The sequence below is a fragment of the Theropithecus gelada genome, chromosome 6 (genome assembly GCF_003255815.1).
Source record: "Theropithecus gelada isolate Dixy chromosome 6, Tgel_1.0, whole genome shotgun sequence".
NCBI classification, from domain to species: Eukaryota; Metazoa; Chordata; class Mammalia; order Primates; family Cercopithecidae; genus Theropithecus; species Theropithecus gelada.
The window spans coordinates 131,783,936-131,803,787 of record NC_037673.1 but is presented as its reverse complement, the minus strand read 5'-3'; the positions used below and the strand labels follow the sequence as shown (position 1 = coordinate 131,803,787).

At 44.8% G+C, this 19,852-nt stretch overlaps 1 protein-coding gene across 6 annotated transcripts in view; it reads left to right on the top strand.

Moving 5' to 3' along the window:
* LOC112625777 (core histone macro-H2A.1) overlaps positions 1-19,852 on the top strand; it is a 65,663-nt gene that overhangs the window by 22,134 nt on the left and 23,677 nt on the right. For 3 of the 6 annotated variants that reach the window (XM_025387083.1, XM_025387080.1, XM_025387081.1), the window contains exons 3-5: positions 7,549-7,655; positions 8,086-8,283; positions 17,231-17,338. In XM_025387083.1, coding sequence (XP_025242868.1) covers positions 7,549-7,655; positions 8,086-8,283; positions 17,231-17,338 — 413 coding nt within the window. Of the gene's footprint in view, positions 1-7,548; positions 7,656-8,085; positions 8,284-17,227; positions 17,339-19,852 lie in introns of all 6 variants that reach the window. The other 3 variants (XM_025387082.1, XM_025387078.1, XM_025387079.1) reach the window with 1 other exon arrangement.

Genomic DNA, 19,852 nt, shown 5'->3' with positions numbered 1-19,852 from the left:
AAATTCAAACAGCACAAAAGGGAATAGAACAAAACGTCTCCCTCTGAACAAGTCCCTGATTCTGCTCCCAGTGGGCAAAGCTGCTCCTCTGTCTTGATGAACATGTGTAGCCCAATCACAGACATCGCCGCCTCCCCCAACACAGCGCAGCCCACGAAGCTCACTGTTCTGCTCCTTGCTCTTTCCCTTTGAGTCCATCTGGGAAATGGTACCATGACAGGGCTCCTTAAATGAGTTTCCTCTTTACATTATACTCTTCAAATCATTTCATTTCAGCAGACATTGCTGATTGTTCACCCCTTCCTGAGATGAATTAAGAACAAATGGCTGTGGTTTTCCCTATCAAAACAAACATACATATTAACCATTTCCTTGTAACTTAATCGAGAGTCCTTGACAGCAAGTGATTGGTGGGGCAGAGAGTCCTGCCCAGCTGCCAGCCAGGCCTTGGAGTAGAACAGGTTTCTCAGGGCCTCCGCAGGCGCCTTCTCCTTCCCAGGGCCTTGACTTCTACTGCCTGAGCCCCTGGCTCTACACACCCTGCTGGGGTCAGACAAAAGCCCCAGATCTCTTCCCAAGGTAGAGATGTCCTGGGGGCGCCCTGGTGCTGTGTTCCATCAAGGCAGGTCTGTCTGGCAGCACTGAGGTTAATCGAGTTCAAGTGCATTTTTCAAACATATGTTAACTGTTAAGCATAACAGCAAAGAGTAAACTATTGGCAGAGGAAACACCAGGTTTTCTGTTGCTTTTTTTCCTCCTTTTGGCACAAATCCACCCGTCCAAATCATCCAGTTCTAGATAGAGGAAATCGAGGCAAAGGAAGTACAGTTTTCTCCCTGTAATCAAGCTTGTCGCACTTTTTTAAATAGTGCAGTTGTAGCCTCAACAGTAGTAGCTTGAATTTACTGAGTGTACTAACCATTTTACTTGGTAACTCATTAATCTCATAAGCCTAGAGGTAACCTCAACTATCACTCCTCCTGTATAGAATAGATGCACTTGGCCACGTCTTACAGATAATTGCAGGAGCAGGGATCCATACCCCAACAGTCTGTCAGCAGACCCCGGGCTCTCACCACAGTGCCATTCATGGTTGCTGCCCTCCACTGCAGACAGAGTGGGTGGCTGAAACAGCACTAAAGGTGAGGAAGGCAGAGGAAAACTTTCCTGACAAGGAAGATATTCGGGCACTGAGTTGGGTTGGTGGGTTAGATTAAGGTAATGTTTGCTAAGAATCATAGCTCCCTTTTGTTATTATGTATAATGTAAACTTTGAAATAGGGCTGAAAGTTCCAGCCAGTGGAGCTTACTTTACAGGTTCCCAAATTAAGCTGCATTTCCATCTTATTGGGAGACTTTGTGCGAATGCAGAAGACGGGACCAAATGCTGTCTCTGAGACCCCTGGCTCCTGGACTTTTCGGAGGAGTCTGCAATGGGCTTAACAACAGTAGATGAGTTTGTGTCAGACTTGGAACCATCTTTGGAATACTACTTTCAATCACTGCTATAGGTTTTATTTTCTCTGTGGAATTCTGGTTCTTTTGAGGCCCCTGGGACAAGCAGATGGAGAGCTTTGCTGTGGCCCAGAGCTCCGAGCTGATGGCTCGGCAGGCTTCAGACCCTGCCACTCACCTGAAAAGGTGGGATGGGGGCAGTGGATTCTGGGATGTGGCTGCAAACACTCGGAGCCACCAAGGGAATTGGAGGAGGTTGTGGTGTGGTCAGAATGCAGGAAGCTCTTAGCAATCACCTTCCGATTGGGGTTGATTGGGTTAAGGCCTTCTGGAATGGTGTAAAACAGATCTGAACTCAAAGGGCTGCTGATGGAAGGATGATGAATCGAAAGAAATACAATAAACAGATTGCTTGTCATGTTGTTGGCTTTGTAGCAAACATGTTTTCTCCTTGGGATTATGTGAACATTTGCTTTTCTTTGATTTCTGGTTGTTATTTTCAGTATTTCTTTTGTTAGATGAGCTCTGTTTTACAGAGCTTCAAACGGCTCTGTTAAAGCCCCTGACTCTTATTGCAAGGGCTGTGTTTAGAGTTTGGCGCAGCCTCAACACATCACCTGTTAGCTGTTAGGAGTCTAATTCTGCAAACCATGACTTCATCTTGCTGAAGGAAGATAGACAAAATGCTTCAATACAACAGATATGTTTTCGTTCAAGACATTTGGAAAAAAGAAAAAGGACCCTAAGCCTTTTGTCTCTGGCTGAACTTGGAAAGTAGACCTGTCAAAGGTATTCATGTTCAGACGGCTGGTCTGTAGTAAAAAAGGCTGCCAAACCATGCTGTTACCCAAGGATGTGGGAATTTTGTCAAGCGGCCTTAAAACAGTCATGTTCAATGAAGCTGGGGAACGTTTGGCCCAGGGTGCCCCTGCAGGGCTTGCAGCTCTGAGGAGAGGGGATATGGTCGCATCATCTAGGCCACTACAGATGATGGTGCCAGCCACTCAGTAGTTGCCGGAGACTAGCCCTGGCCAGGAGTGAGAACCTGAGGCTTATGTGTTTTGAAAAACAAAATCTTAGAAGAGCTAATGAGCTGGCCAGTTTGCTCACCATTCAACCTGTTCCCTTTGCACCATTTATAATTGGGAACTTTACCACACTTACAATCCTCTTCAGAGCGGACCCTAAGCGCCTTGGGCCCCAAATCAGTCTAGTATTGGTCATTGGAAACAGACTGTCACCGACTGAGAAGACTTGGCTTGATGGGGTGGAGAACCTGGTATGGGGTTCTGTTTTTTCTAATTGTTCTTTTTCCAGTTTCCTCCTGTGGTTTCTTATGGATTCCATTTATTTTGGTTACAGCCTCCAGGCTGCAGCTCCTGAAAATTCCCTTCAAGGGAGGATCCAAGGGCTGAGCACTGGAAACTCTGGAGAAAAGGATTTGTGTCCATAGATCTGGTGTTTTCCTGGTTATCTTTCTCAGAATCCCTTTTCTTTTAGACCGGCCACAGACAAAACATTTAGAGACACACAAAACCTTCCAAAATATGAAATGAATTGAGTGAAAGAATCCACCCTCCCCCTTGTAGGAAGGCATAGGCTGCATTCAGATTGAGGCAGAGGCCGAAGTTGGCTCTGTTCTAGCCTAGGAGAAAGCCCTCCTTGCTGGTGGGGATGTGAGGGCCATCCCAGTGTGCATGGGGGGCAGGCAGGAATTGCTGTACAGCCCTGAGCCTGGGGCCTCCATTACTTTGCCCTCCATACTATTGCAAAGCAGAGGATCACTTACAGGGAAGAAAACTACATCAGGACATCTTTGGTGACGTGTGCCCTGCCCCAATTCCTCAGCAGTCAGTCACCCTCTCTCCCCCTCCTACTCCCTCCAATAGGAACATGCCCTGGAGAGCAGATGGGAACTGTTCCGTCTTATTGAGTTGCTGGCATTTTGCACCTCTACTCTCTGCAGCAGACAACCCTTTCTTAGCTAGGAAAGCCCTTTACGATGGCTTTTTCTAAACCTGGACTAAGGATGAGAGGGTGGGTATTACTGATGGTTGGCAAGGGATGAGTGTGTGCTCTGGGTTACTGCTTTTGTTAAGTCGGGCACCCTCCGTCTTCCCTGGCCATGGTGAAATGCCCCAGCCTTCTGCTGCTGCAGCGCAGGAGAGAGGTGGGGCACTGAACATACTTCTCATAAAAGGTGTGTTTCTGAGGTGCTCTGTCTTGTGTGTCCCTTAATGATGGGGTTACTATGGTAACTATCCATCTGAAGAAAATGCAAGCGTAAACAGAAGATAAAGCTCTTGCTCAACTAGCTGGAGGGTGGATCTATGCCCCTCTTTGTTATCCCTCCTTGACCCAGCTCCCTCCTCCCTACCCACAGGGCTGAGGCCCCACTCTATGACGGTAAGAGTATGGGGAGGCAGTAATTTTGGCTTGCGCAGATCAAAGATGAGCTGGGGTTTTGCAAAAAGGAAGAGTCTTGGATTTGGGGGCTCCTTGGTAAAAAGCAGCAGAATGACATCCCTGCCCAGTTCTTTCCAAGGAGCTGAGATGCTCCTTCCTGCCCCTCCTCATCCACCTTGCTACTCACTGTCATTTACAGGTTGGTCCAGTGTGGCATCCCTGATTCCCAGTTGAATAGCAAAACATGAGCACAGTCCTTCAAGTTTCCCTAGTGGAGAAACTGAGTCTACTGAACTTTCAGTCACAAAGTAAGAGCGTAAGGGAGTAAAGCTTGCAAAGCCAGGAAGAATGTCCTCTAGCTCCTGGAGAATCCAGTTTCAGGTTTCTCAGCCCTGTGTGCTTACTTCTGGGCTACTCCATTGCTTTCTTTTCTTTTTTATATACTGCCTGCCCTCACCCAAGTCAGGGGCCCAACCACACTTTTCCAGGTCTTTTTATCCATCATCCTTATTTTTCCTGCACAAAAAAAAGTGAAGGCAGCACTGCAGAAAATAAAGACCACATCCTTCCCCTCCTCCCCCACCCCCAATGGCCACTGGGCCTTCTCTCAGGAAGGGCCTTCCTCTAATGTTTTGGGCAGGAAGAGGAAACAGGCCACCTCCACTTTCCTGAGAAACTACCTTCAAATGATTCTCTTGCCAAAGGGTTGGACTTAGGACTTAGCAAAACAGGTCACCACTGTGGGCATTCTCCTTCTCCCTCCCTTTCTCTCTGTTAATGAGGGGCAGGTAAAGCATTCTTAGCACATTATGGTCAAAAGATTGTAATCCATCAGCTGCCTCCTGTATATTCTGGCTCTGCAGATACCGATGGCCCAAAACTTCTCTGTGGCCTCCAAAAGGGGAAGGTTGAGGAAGGGAGGGGAAGCCAGCAAAGTGGGCTACAGCTCCGTGGTGCTTGATGTGCCTCTCAGGCCTTCCTGCTGCAAGGATTCTGCCCAGGGCCCATCATGGCTGAATCTCCCTCCTGTTCCATTGCTCCCAGGCTCTGTGTTCTTATTGGGCTTAGACTCTTGGTTTGGTGTCCTCTTGGGCCGTGGGCAGGACAGTGGCATTGCGGATGTGCTCTCCCGTCCATGAACACAGGAGAATGAAGGGCAAGCTGGGCTGGCCAGGCAGGCGCTTCTGCATTCACGGTATCCAGGGCCCAAGGTCATATAGGGCATCACAGGCACCTTTTTGGCCTGGCCAAGATAGACCCATCACTGCTGGGCATTGAGACAGTACCACGATCAATGATAAGGTAGCTTCAGTGAAACTGCTGGGTGGCCATCTCCCTGCTCCACTGGTAAACTAAACTGTGCTGACACTGGTACAGGGAAAGGAGTAGCTTTGTGGAAACTGATGGATGAAAGTGGGAAATGTGAGCCCCTCCACGAGATTCCATGTAAGCACTGGCTATCTTGCCTTCCACCCTGTCTTGGTTTTGTGGCTCTCACATGTATAAAGCCCAGGTAAGGGACCCTGTGGCATTCTTTATCACTCTCTGTATCACTGGCATGTGTATCCCTGCAGGCCTGGGAACACTGAGAAGACAGGGGCCTCATGGTGTGTTGGGTCCTTCCTGCCAAGCACAGAGTTGTGTGTCATCAGTGTGGTGATTACCGAGCAAAGGAATTCCTGCCTTGGATTTAGGGGGAAACCTGCTGTTTCAAGTGTGTCTGATCTCCTCCCGCCCCCACCCCCAAAGCTAATACGAGAGTTTCCTTGAGTAGCCAAGCAGTTTTTTAGCTTTACACACATACAGCAGATTTTTTGCATTGGGTTGAGCTGTTAGTACCTCTTAAAAATGTATGCCCTGTGTTATACTGTAAATTTTTAACACATGATTTTCGTGCAGCTAGAATTTTGTTCCTAGTTATTTCATAATGATTCTTGAGTGCTGATGTTGCTGGAGAAATATAGTGTTTACAACATAACTAAATATTAGAAATTCTTTAGTACTGGAAGGAGGTCAGACTTGAGTTGGGCCCAGAAGGGTGGCCCAGAAGGGTAGCCTAGAATGACATCCCAGTATGGGTAGAATTGCAGAAGTGGAGAATATAAGATCCATTCTGGGTCTATCCGTATGCCTCACTAAGAAAACAAGGAGACAGTGATGAGGTTGACAGGTTACCAAGAGAACTGTAATGCCAAGGAGAAAACCAGGTCTTGCCAAAGGGTACTTCCTAATTCCCACCATCTTTGGTGCTGTGGAAAACCTGTCTTATCATGTGAGACTGTGCCCAGGTGGCAGGTAAATCAACTCTAACTTAGTACTAACTATGGGTTATGCTCATAGCCCTTCTAGTTTTTCTTTTCTCTCATACATTTCATTTTGAAAAACTTCAAACATACAGAATGTCAAGAATACTCTTTATTTCATCACCTTATATACTTATTTCCTTGTGTTAAGAACTTTTAAAATCTATTATTTTCACAATTTTTAAATACACATGATTGTTAACTATAGTTACCATTCTGCACAATAGATCATTAAAACTTCTAACTGAAACTTTATGTCCTTTGACCAGCATTCACCCCGACCCCACCCCCAGTCCCTGATTACACATAGAAATGAATTCATGCTATATTTTCCATCTGTACCTGGCTTATTTCACTTAGCATAATGTCCTCCAGGTTTATCCATGTTGTTGCAAATGACAGAATTTCAAGGAAATTCTGTCTTATAAACATTATAAGAATGTTCTTATAATCATATACCTGGATTTAACAACTCTTAACATTTTGCCATATTTGCTTTATTCCTTAGAGCTTTTTCAGGATGGAGGGCAAATTGTAGGCATCAAGATGCTTCACCCCTAAATACATCAGCATGTATCTCCTAAGAACAAGGGTGCTCCCTACAGAATGGCAATACCATTATCACACTTAAGAAAATTAATAACTCCCTGTGTCTGATACCCAGTCCACATTCAGATCTCTTCAGTTGTCTCCAAAATGAGTTTCCTAGCTTTTATTAAAAGAATCAGGATTTCATCAAGGAGTGACACATTATATTTGGCCGTTATGTCTTTTTAGCCTTTTGAATCTACAATACCTCCCCGCCCCCACACACACACCCTTTAAAAAATGTATTTATGACATTGACTTTGTAAAGAATCCAGTCACATCCTTCTAGTTTTGCATCCAGATGTGCAGGCATTCAGCATTAATGTAATCAACAAAGATTGGTTAACAGGCCTCCTCAACAGCAAGCCATCCTGTCCTTGAAACCCTATAAGCAGACATGGTATACTCTCAGGGACCACGCTGAAGACTTTGGATTTGGCCCTGGTGACATCTGCAGTGCTGACTGCAAGCACCCTTTCTGGGAAATGGGAGCTGGAACTGGGTTCAGATCTCAGCCCTCCCACTCACTCACTGAGTGATCTTCGGCTGGTCCCTTCTCCTCCCTCAGCTTCAATTCCTTCATCTCCCAAACAAGGGCATTGTACCTGGGGCTTCCTAGGTCATACTCAGCTTTGCCATTCAGCACCTCTGTGACTCTGCCCACAGCTTTTCACCTCAGGGTAGCTGCTTCCTGAAGTAGCTGCCTGTGCCCATTCCTGGCACTGTGAACATGGGGACCGGGGCAGGGACACATGGTCCTCTAACATGACCATACGCTCATCTCTGCTCCCCACAGCGGAGATTCTGGAGCTGGCTGGCAATGCAGCGAGAGACAACAAGAAGGGACGGGTCACACCCCGGCACATCCTGCTGGCTGTGGCCAATGATGAAGAGCTGAATCAGGTATGGGGCTCTCCCATCTCCCACTGATGTTTGAGCAGGTGGTCATACTGCCCAAGAAACATAGCTGAGTGGCTTTGGTGTTGGCTGGTTATGAAAGGTGTGGACTGCAGGATTAATTAGCAGCTTCCCTGCCTCCCATGGCAGTTTTTCCTCAAGGCCTTATTGGGAGTGTTGGGGGAAGCAGGATAAAACAAGGTATTTGGCTCTCCCAGAAGGAGAGAGATGATCTAAATTCCATTTGAGTGAGGGACTCTGGGGACTGGATCCCTGAGCAGTGAGCCTGAGTCCTGGCAGCATCCTCATGGAGGATGCCATGGAGGAAGGAGCTGCACCAACCCAAAGCAAAAGACTGTCCTGGGCAGGGCTGGCTTCTTGAAGGTTAGAAGCAGGGTATCTGGCTCACCATCTGCTATTCTGGTTTTCCTGAAAGCTGCTAAAAGGAGTCACCATAGCCAGTGGGGGGGTGTTACCCAACATCCACCCTGAGTTGCTAGCGAAGAAGCGGGGATCCAAAGGAAAGTTGGAAGCCATCATCACACCACCCCCAGCCAAAAAGGCCAAGTCTCCATCCCAGAAGAAGCCTGTGTCTAAAAAAGCAGGAGGCAAGAAAGGGGCCCGGAAATCCAAGGTACGTGATTTGGCTGGAATGTATGAGGTGGAATAGGATGGGGTACAGATAAACAGGGTTACCAGGCCCCCCCGCCACCGTTCCCCTGTGGGCTCATCCCACTGATGGGAGAGAATAAAGGAGGAACATGTAGGAGCTGATTACACTCCAGAAGGGCTAATCCAATACAAGTAGCCAGAGTCAGGAGGCCCTCCCAGAGTCTGGACCCAGTTGAAGGACAGAACCCCTGTGGGCAAGGTGGATGGATGGTGGGCTTTCAGGGATAGCCTCAAGCTGGAAGGACTCCCAAGCTGGCCCTTTCAGGGAGATGTACACACCTGTGGGAAGGGGGCTTCCCTGTGTCTAGTCCTGTCTAGTCCTGTGGCCAGCTGCCTGCATACCCTGATGCTCAGTTGCAGAACTCTCGTGTTGCCATGGCTGCATGTCTTCCATCAGGGCGCTCCAGACAGTTCACTCTAGAATGGTTGCTTCTGTCAAGGAGGAAAATGGACGTATTACTCAGGTGCTTCTTCCTGGGCCTAACTTGGATTGGCTGGGTCCTAGGTGCTGGAAACCCTCTCATTAGTGTCATCTGATGTCGTCTTGGGTGGGGAAGGCCAGCAGACTCCAGGTCATGATCCTCAGTGTAGAGGAGCACCCTCCGGAGGTCCAGGCCTGTGACTGCTGTGCTCACCTGTCTGAGCAGGAGCTGGAGACTACAAGGCAACGGGGATACATTTTCTGTGTTCCTTTGCCAAGTCCTACCTGTCAGCTGTTGTCATAGCCTCCAGAGCCAACAAACAATGGACAGTGCCACCAAAGCTTGGTCTCTAAGAAAATGGAATCTAGAGGCTGCCCTGCTCTGAGGTACCCCTTAAGGAGTCCTCCTTCTGGCCTCCCGCCAGATCAGGAGGAAATTACCCCTGGCAGAAGGTGACCTCTGTATTTTGCAAGACTCTCAAGAAGAAGTTCCTGGAAATGCCCTGTGGAATCTAATGATGCAGTGTCAGGAATTTCTTCCTACATGAGCCCAAATCCTCTTACCTGAGTGAGACAGTGAGGACACCTTCCCAGGACAGGCTTAAGGAGCTGTGACCAGGTAGACAGAGCTGTCCTGTCAGCATGTCCTCTCCTTTGAGCCTGCCTGTGCCTCAGGCAGATTGGCTTTCACCCGCATGCAGGGACATCTTCTGTGACCCCCCAACCTTCTCACATCCACACTGTTTGTGGAGCTTTCTTTAGTTGAGGTGGAAGAGTCTGTATTTCTTTGCATGCACAAAATCTAAATTCCTCTTGCCAAATTGCCACCCACCCTTAGGCCCAGAATCACTCCCAGCTCTTTGAGAGAGAAATCCAATATTGAGTGTCCTGTAAGTTATTTCCAGACACTTGCATTCTACCTAGCTCACAAGTCCTGGAAGAGGCTTGAGGCCAGGCAGGGATTTCACAGAATGCTCCACTGCTCATTCCTGCTAACTATAGAATTAGCAGATTGGACAGTTTCTTTTTCCCTTTCAACATTTGCAGTTGGGAGGAGGGCAGGGAAGGGAAGGCAGGAGGAAAGTGCTTGTGCAACCCTTTTTAAATGTTAAAAAGGCAATGAAGATATTGAATCTATCTTTTGATTATGAGCCCCAGAGACCTGGCTGCCCACAGAGCAGGGCCCTTGGTGCTGAGGACCAGCAGGGGCAGGACCACGTCCTCAGCTTAGCCTTTGCCCTGGCTGTGTCCTGAGCCATCGCCCTCCTTCATGCATTCACTGTTGATATTTGAGTGGGTCTCTCGGATGCCAGTATCTGCTGGCAAACCTGGGCTGAATCTTGTTCCCGTTACTCTAGTCTTTCCCTAGTAGTTTTTGTTGTATGACTTTCTGAACTTTCCAATTTACTAAACACTAGGAATTCATCTTACTTTTTGGACTTGAAATATTTGGAGCGGGGGTGTCTTTAGCTCCTAGTAGCTATATTTGGAACTTAGTGTTTCTAATAACCATATGCCAATAATCACTCGACCACTCAACTTTTCCCTTGATTACAAAAGCAGGAAGTCTGTTATGGTGGTCTGTTTTTCTTCCACACAATAAAACACATTGTCTGCTTACTGTACCAGTATTTGGCTAACATTAAACCCTGGGGGAAGCTGAAATTGGAACCGTGAACAGCTAATTTTCAAAACATTTGTTTAATGTAAATTGTGGTGTCAGCTCCCAGAAACAGCAGAAAACCCTGCATCTCTAGGTTTAAGTGGAATGTTCTGAAAATAACCTTTCCAGGGACATGCAGAGAAAGCGTTAGTAACATGCTAAAGCACTTGTAGTGAGAGTTGGTATTTTTCAGGTGTCAACACTTGAATTCCAAATCATAATTTTCCCCACAATTCTACATAATTTGGAGGTTTTGAAAATCTCAGTTGTGACAGCTGAGTCAGCTATAGTGGAAATGGTTGGAGAAGGCAACAAACTGCACCAGGGGCTGGGTGTCCAGAGCCCTGGCTGTATACTAGGGCTCCCACTCTCCACTTGGGTGCCTTCAGGCAAGTCTGTTCCCTCTCTGTGCCTCAATTTACCTCCACCCATAGAATGATTGGGTCCATTCCAGCCTTACAATTCAGTAACCATATGCATATTACATAATGTTTTTCAGTAGGGCATATGTATGAGTTTGAACAAAAGAGTATGCAGTAAAAAAAATTTTGCTCCCACTGTAGTCCCTCACCCTACTTCTCCCCAGGGCGCACTCAACGAGTTTTTATGTCTCCTTTCAGACAGTCTATGCATATAAAAGCATATAGAGGTATAAATCCCTCCCCATCCTACTTGCTCTTTTTTTTTTTTTAAATAAAAAATCATATGACCCCCCTATTTTAGCAGTGTGGCATAGTGAGTAAGAGTGCAGGCTCTGGGGCTAGCCATTTCCTAGCTGCATGATCTTGGCAGGTTGCAGAACATCTCTGGTGTTCAGTTTCCTCATCTTTAAAAAGCAGATGTAACACAAGGTGGTTGTGAGGCTTAACAGAATTCATGGAAGTGCATAGAATAGTGTCTGGCACCTGTGTTCACTGCCCCTGTCACTCTCGGGGCAGTCCTTCCATGTCTCTGCATGTAGAGCTGCTTTAGTGTTGCATGGGATGACTGGTCATTTATGTGATATATAAAACCAGTGTAGCCAGCCGAATTAGTCCATTCTTATACTTCTGTAAAGAAAGGCCCAAGACTGAGTAATTTATAAAGAAAAGCAGTTTAATTGACTCACAGTTCCACATGACTGGGAAAGCCTCAGGAAACTTAGAATCACAGCAAAAGGCACCTCTTCACAGGACAGCAGGAGAGAGAGGAGCAAGCAGGGGAAATGCCAGACACTTATAAAACCATCAAATTTTATGAGAACTCATTCACTGTCATGGGAACAGCTCAGGGGGGAACCACCTGCCATGATCCATTTACCTCCACCTGGTCCCACCCTTGACACATGGGGATTATGGGGATTACAATTTGAGGTGAGATTTGGGTGGGGGGCACAGAGCCAAACCATATCATCACCCTTCTACAAGTGGACTTTTAGATTGTTCTAGCATTCATTCTGACAAACAGTAACTGTCATTGTTGTGGGTCTCTGTCCTCACGTGCAAGTAAATGTATAGGATAAAGTCCTCAAAGTGAACTTACTGAGGCAAAGAGTGAGTATATTTTTAACTTTGGCTATTACTCACTTTTGGGGCATTTTAACTACATTAATCTCAAAAACCACCTCATCTTTTTAATGTTTAGTACTGAGTTTTTAAAAAATGAATATTCATTTGACCAATTTGTATCTAGTCTGTATACACTAGTTACTATTCTCAGTAGTGGAGATGTGGCAGAGAACAAAGTCCCTGCCCTCCCTCAGTGTTCAGGGAGGAGGATGTACAGATTCATTACAGAAGGCGGGAGGGAGTAGCTGCTATGACAAAAATAAAGTGGCATGATGGCAAAGCCAGTATTATTTTACATAGGCAGTGAGGTGAGGTTGCTGTCATGATACTGGAGCGGAGCCCCAGCAGAGTAAGGTATTTGGCCATTCAAGTGACTGGGGGCAGAGAGCTCCTGGCAGAGGAGTGGCAAGTAGGCCTGAGGTGGGAGCATGCCTGGCCCCTCTTAAGAGAACGTGACAGGACTTGCCTGCGGGCTCCCTAACGTTTTTGTAACATGGATACTTTTGACAGTGAGGGAAGCCTAGGGACCCTTACTCGAGATAAAGATTCCAAATGCATAAAATAAAATACCTAAAATTCAAAGGAAACTATGCCTAATTTTGTCCCTTAGGTTAAGATCCATCAGAATGTACACTAAGAATCATAGGATAACTTCTACGGGATCTCTAAGAAGCCAGTTTTTGCCAAACTTTTGAATAATAATGATCTCACCAGGGATTTTTTCAAACACAAACCATCAACAAACCTCACCCTATCCCCATATGAAAACTACCCTCCTAGATCATAAATACAGGCTTGCTCCTCACCACCCGGCAAAAGCCCAAGGTGATTTTCGTAGAGTGCCTCTTTTTCTTGTTGAGGAATAAATATTTAAACTGCAAATTGAGTGATTAATGTTCTGGTAAGGGAAGCCAGTGAAAGGAATTGGTTCGTTTGAGAAGCTACTATTACAAAAATTTGCTGGCCTTCTATTGAAATTTTAGGCTGTTCAAACATTAGAATAAGAGACTAAATATAGGTAAACGTGGGGTGATGATTTTACGTAAGTCTTTCTGGATGCTCAGTTCTACAGATTCTTAAATGTCACCCAGCCGACTCTGACCTAACAGGTTTTCTGCTCAGAACAAAGCCAGGCAGGTGTCCAATACATGGAAATTTATGGGTTTATAGGAAAATATAAAATTATAAGTCTTTTTGGAACTGAAAGACAGGATTGCTTGCTAACTTTTATTTCCCCCAAACTGAGATACGAAAATAATCTACCACTTAGTATCACCATTTCATAGAAGAAAGGGCATGTTTTTAAATTATACTTTAAGTTCTAGGATACATGTGCACAATGTGCAGGTTTGTTACATAGGTATACATGTGCCATGTTGGTTTGCTGCACCCATTAACTCATCATTTACATTAGGTATATCTCCTAATGCTATCCCTCCCCCAGCCCCTCACCCCCTGACAGGCCCCGGTGTGTGATGTTCCCCGTCCTGTGTCCAAGCGTTGTCATTGTTCGGTTCCGACCTATGAGTGAGAACATGCGATGTTTGGTTTTCTGTCCTTGTGATAGTTTGCTCAGAATGATGGTTTCCAGCTTCATCCATGTCCCTACAAAGGCCATCTGACAAAGGGCTAATATCCAGAATCTACAAAGAACTTAAACAAATTTACATGAAAAACTAAAACAACCCCATCAAAAAGTGGGCAAAGGATATGAACAGACACTTCTCAAAAGAAGACATTTATGCCGCCAACAGACACATGAAAAAATGCTCATCATCACTAGTCATCAGAGAAATGCAAATCAAAACCACAATGAGATACCATCTCACGCCAGTTAGAATGGCGATCATTAAACAGTCAGGAAACAACAGGTGCTGGAGAGGGTGTGGAGAAACAGGAACGCTTTTACACTATTGGTGGGAGTGTAAACTAGTTCAACCATTGTGGAAGACAGTGTGGTGATTCCTCAAGGATCTAGAACTAGAAATACCATTTGACCCAGCGATACCATTACTGGGTATATACCCAAAGGATTATAAATCATGCCGCTATAAAGACACATGCACATGTATGTTTATTGCAGCACTATTCACAATAGCAGACTTGGAACCAACCCAAATGTCCATCAATGAGAGACTCGATTAAGAAAATGTGGCACATATATACCATGGAATACTAGGCAACCATAAGAAAGGGCATTTTAATACCAAAACATTAGGAAGAGACATAATTTCAGACAATAGGCTTTATGAAAAATTTGGGCACAGTTGCTATGATTTGAATGTGTTAACATCTCACAAGACAACTGTGCTGACCTTAAGCACCTGCTCTGTTGTCCTGTCGGGTGGGAACCTTGAAGGGAAGAGGCAGAAGTTCTTTGCCAAGTGGGCGGGCTATATAGGACCAGGCAGTGATGGCTTGTCTCTAGAGTGCTTTACTACTTTCTAAGGCCAATCGTTTAATCAGGAACTCTCCAGTCTTAGTCTCATTTTCTTACTTTCCTTCCCTTTCCCTTCCCTTTCCCTTCCTTCTCCCTCCCTTCCCCCTTCCCTCCCCCTCCCCTCCCCTCCCCCCCTCTCCCCCCCCCGCCCCTTCTGAAGTTTGAACTCTTCCCTCCCCCTCCCCTCCCCTCCCCTCCTCTCCCCTCCCCTCCCCTCCCCTTCCCTCCCCTTCCATTTTTGGTAGCAATGGGGTTTTGCTGTGTTACCCAGGCTGGTATCCTCTGGCCTTGGCCCCCAAAAGTCTTGGGATTACAGGCATGAGCCACCACTCCCAGACCCAGTCTTATGTTCCAAATAAGGAATCTAAGGCTTAGGGAAAGGGAGCAGTTTTCCCACGGTCACGCTGTTAGGGGAGTCAGGACCCAAATACAAAACTTAAGAGTTCAAACTTCAGAATAGTATCACTTTTATGTCCTCTGACCATTTTTAACAGTTGGAAAGTTTACATTATTTTCTCCTTATTTCTCTTTTGCTTACCCCACAAACTTTCATCTTAATGTAACACATTTCTATTCTGTTTTTTAGTTCTGCAACAAAAATAATGTATATAAATTTCAATTTTGAAGAAGTTTTTTTTTTTACTTTTATAAAAGTGCTAAATAGTAGATTCTACAAGATTGGATAGTTAGCACATTTATTAATAATATACAATTGATCAAACTGACAAATGCATTACAAATTCTAATAACTGTTAAGGAAAAGTAAAATTTTATTGGAAAAGCATCTTGTAATGGGCTGGGTGGATTTTTTTCCCCCTAACTAGTTCAAGTATCCTCAGTTGAATATTACTTATTGTTGAAATGAAACAGGGCTCAGCCTACTATTTTTATATATTTCTAGATATGAATGTCTGGAAAATCTTCACTAAAAAAAATTGAAATGGAAACGGTTTTCTTATAGCAACATCATTCAGTCCTCTGAACTCTTTGATATATGCCAACAGTACATAGTGTAATCTCATCAATTTGTTGTAATAAATGTTTTATTTTAGAATAGCATTAGATTTACATAGGGTTACAAAGGTAGTACAGAGAGTTCTCGAATATCCCTCACCCAGTTTCCCCATTGTTAACATCTCACATAACCGTGGTACACATGGTCACAGTGAGGAAATCAATGCTGTTCCATTACTGTTAACTTCACCAGTCTATTTTCTGAAGATCTATCAGCTATTAACTCAATTAGGTATTGCTTCAGTTTTGTTGAAAGCGGGATTAAAAACACCTGACTTGTGAAAGTCTGTTATACAGCCTTTCCTATTCTTGGCTCCTGAAAAGTATATCAAAAAGTGTGTCACCAAGATTTACCGTATAGTTGTTGATTATACCTGTTTCTCTTTCACTCATCAAATGGTAAACACTCAATAGGAAAATCAAAATAGTGATAATTGTAATGTATCTTTGCCAGTACTATATTTCTTGATAAAATGCTTTTTCTCTCATTTATAGTGTAACCTTGGAACTTCAGATTTAGCTCACTAAATATGGGAAAAATGTTTGCCATATAACATAATTGCTAAATCAGCCCTTGTTGTTAAAAGCCGTTAGCAAAATTAGACCTTACTTTTCATTGTAAGTAAAAAATGTTAATATGCTCATATTAATGAATTTGAATCCTAAATAGGCAAATGGATAGGACACAGGCCTTGCCCTGAGTTTATTCAGATTTATTCTTCAGGAAGGCATGGCCATCTGTAATATTTCTCACCCCTTTTTTCTGGATTTCCTCCCACTAGACCCTCCCTCAGGAGTGAAGTACTTTTTGTTAATAATTTGGGGAAGGGAAAGGTGAAGTGTCTAAATGAAAACCGATGTTGTTCTCACTATCCTTACTCTACAATTTATTTTAATGCAGAAAATCTCCAAATTAGCCAGAGTATCAATTTCTAATACAGGCTTTGTCCTTAATACAAATATGCCAAAAACATGCATCCCTACTCCCACAGTGGTGTGCCATATTAATATTTACTCTGGGAAGTGAGAGGAGGGTAGTTATGAAAGGAGCTCTGGTGTGGAATCTTGACCACAGGTGTAGATCCTTCTTAGGGCAGATCAGTTGTAGGAAAATGTTAGGAAGCAGACGATCGGAAAGCTGGTTTCTTAAACTCTCCATGTCATGTACCTCTCTCAGAAGATCCTTGGGAACTCCAGGGCATATATATTTCAGTCTTAATGATGCTGAGGAAGAAGCTGAAGACCAAGCCAAGAACCATGCCCACTACTGGGTTCAGGGGGTCCCCAGAGAGACAGATGGTTCACCACAGCCACCACATGCATCCTTCTCTAACGCTGGCTTTAATGAAGGAGGGTGGAAGCGAGTCTGACCTTCTGGAGTCAGGAAGGTTGGAGGGTTATAGTCCTTAGTCTGCTTTTTGAGAACTAGTGACCTAGAACAGTTTTTCCTCTTAAGCTTTAATAGTATTGCAGACATCTAGAAAGGAAAGATACTTGAAGATCCTTAATTAAGAGACATTTACTTGGTCTGAATTTATGAAAATGGTTCTATTCTAAATGATCACTGTAAAGTGAAGTTTTACCTTTAAGTGACTGTTTTTTTTTTTAAGATCATAAAGTGATTAAAATATAACAACACACTCCATAGAACTCTTGTACCTCAAAATGAGTCAGAGCTCCCCCTTGGAGAAATGCTGAGAACTGGTTGTGGTTTAGTTTCCTGTTTCCCCTTGGGTGTTATGGGTGAAGCTTGGGAGCTGCCTCTCTGTTAGGATGCCTGTGTCTGTGTGGCCCACATTCTGACCCTTCCGTCTGTGCAAGAAGAAGCAGGGTGAAGTCAGTAAGGCAGCCAGCGCCGACAGCACAACCGAGGGCACACCTGCCGACGGCTTCACAGTCCTCTCCACCAAGAGCCTCTTCCTCGGCCAGAAGGTAGGCAGATGCGCGGCCTCAGTCTACTCGAGGGACCCAAGGGACAGATGGGCACAGGCCATCTCCACTGGAAGGCTGGGGGGGTCCCGGGGGCCACTCCCAGCCTTGTGGATAGACAGAGTGCGCCATGAGCTTTGGGAGTGGCCTCAGAGAGGGCTAAGTGCTGGGGAGGCCACAATGCTGAGGGAGGACCCTGGCAGCTGGGGAAGGGAGACAGTGGTAAAAAAGAAGAGGGCAGGAGGCTCCTGTGGGAGATGGAGACCCTTGGTTAGTCTGGAGGAGGAGCTGCTTCTGTGGGATAAACTGGTCATCAGATAGCACCAGCCAGGGAACTAGGCAGAAGTCAAGCCCTGGTGGTGGAAGGTGAACAATCTAGCCGGCAGCCTGCTTGTCCTGGGGGGCACTAAAGGTAGAGCCTCAGGTCTGATGCAGGCCTCTACAGGGGATTGTTTTCAGATTGTACTGATGGGTGCACTGGGTTTCTTCACTGAACCACCAGATGACTCTTCCAGTTAATTGTTTGTTTGTTTTAACCATGGGCAATATATTTTCAGCCGCCCCAGTGATGCAACTTTGCCAGGACGCCATGGTTTTGTAAAAGATGATTCACTTTTATTGAAAATAAAAATGATGCAAAGGCTTTTAAGACCTGAGAATGAGAGTTAACTAATATTTCTTTATTGACACCAAAAAAGGGGTGGGAAGAAAGAATTAAGGTCTTCTTAATTTTTTAATCCTATACTTAAAAAATTAAAGGAATGAATTTGACCTTCCAAGTTAATCTGTATTTAGTTTGAATGTGGTAACAAACTTGGATCTGAAGCTGCATCATTTTTAAACCCTCACTGTCAATTTCTTTTGCATCACAGTGACACGGTTCCCTCGCTCACGTCATTGCAAGTTCTCCTCCTACCCCCTTCCCTCTTTCTGTCACTAATTGCACTCTCTCTCATGATGCAATTCCTGTGGTGGACTCTGTGTTCCAGAAAATAACCATTACTGTTTACATTTTTAACCATTCTCTGTATTTTGTATGCATTTTTTCAAAAGAAAAAGTAGCACTAGTTGTCATCTTAAGGTCTGGGGCTTTGAAAGTTTTTGTTTAAAATATTTTTCATTCCTATAAAAATTTTGACTCAGCAGTGAAGACAACTGCCCGGGTCTACTTTCACCCCTGTAATATCCTTGGGTAATGTATTGAAAGTTAATGTGACCCATCCACATTGCTTCTGTTTGAAATACAGAGCAGTTCAGCCCCTGGGGTCACCTTCTACCTCTTTTCCCCACTCTGGCCTTAGGCACTCCCACCCTGGCCTCTCCCCTCCCTGTGTTCTTGCTACCTCCTGCCAGCCACTCCAAAGGCAGCCTCAAATCAGAATTCCTCATACCTCCCTTGCTGGATGAACTAAAATATTTCCAAAGTAGCAGCAAATATGACTGTAAAAATGTCCATGCAAAATGCAGATGCCCTTCTTGTTGCTGTGATCTTCTGAAAGAAATGGGATCGCGGCCTCCTCTGGGCTCTGTTTGTGAGCCCTGGAGGGGAGGGGGCAAAGGCCACAGACATCTTGCTGGCTTCTCCCAAGAGCCAGAAACATGTCAGCTCTCAGCAACATAACTCTTCTTTTTCAGATAAACCTGGTCTCAGGGCCAGGTGTCACATGAATAAAAATAAAATACAGTAGAGTAAAATTTTGGCTAATACTGACTGTTCCCTACTCAGAGTTGGTAGGATGAGGATACAAACAGCCATAGAAAAGTGATGGTACTCTATAATAAATTGCAAACATATCATTTAATGTTATTTTTAAAAATGGAGAACGAAAGCAGTGAGCTTAACAGTGAAACTAATGTGCTTATCTTGACTTTTGGAGGGAAAATTTGAAAGGAATGGTTAAGCTGGAACCCCCAGTATAAAATGGTCAGCCATAAGAGAAGGGGTTGAATGTAGACCCAGACAGACCACCTAGCCTTCTTTCCCATATCACCCCCTTTTAAGTGGTGAAAACAAAACACCAAGCTACCAAGAAACTGCCCTTCCTGTTGAATGTGCTTGCGACTTTATGACCCAAGATTCACATATCCAGGAAGAGGCACCCAAAGATCTAGTGCTGCAGACACTGCTCAGCAGAATAAACAGCATGTTTCCAAAGTAAAGCAGCATCTTAAGTCTGCCTAAGCACCAGTGTTAGAAACTAGGGTTCCAACTGCCCTTTCTGGAACCCTACACCCCTGCAGCATGAGATGGAGTGAGCGTTGACACATTAGAGCATTATTTTGAAGCATTACTTTCTGGCTTTTTATTGGCTATTACTGTCAGGTGAAAATCATGGCATATAGTGTAAAAAAAGGCAAAAATCATGAAACTGACACAGTTTTTACAAAAATCACATTTAAAATATTATAGACATTAACTTTGACTTGGAGTTTAGGAAATGTTTCAAAAGGGGTACTTTAGAATGGTGACTATAGGTACCCTGTGTCCTGTGAATCTCATTTTTCTATCTGTGACAT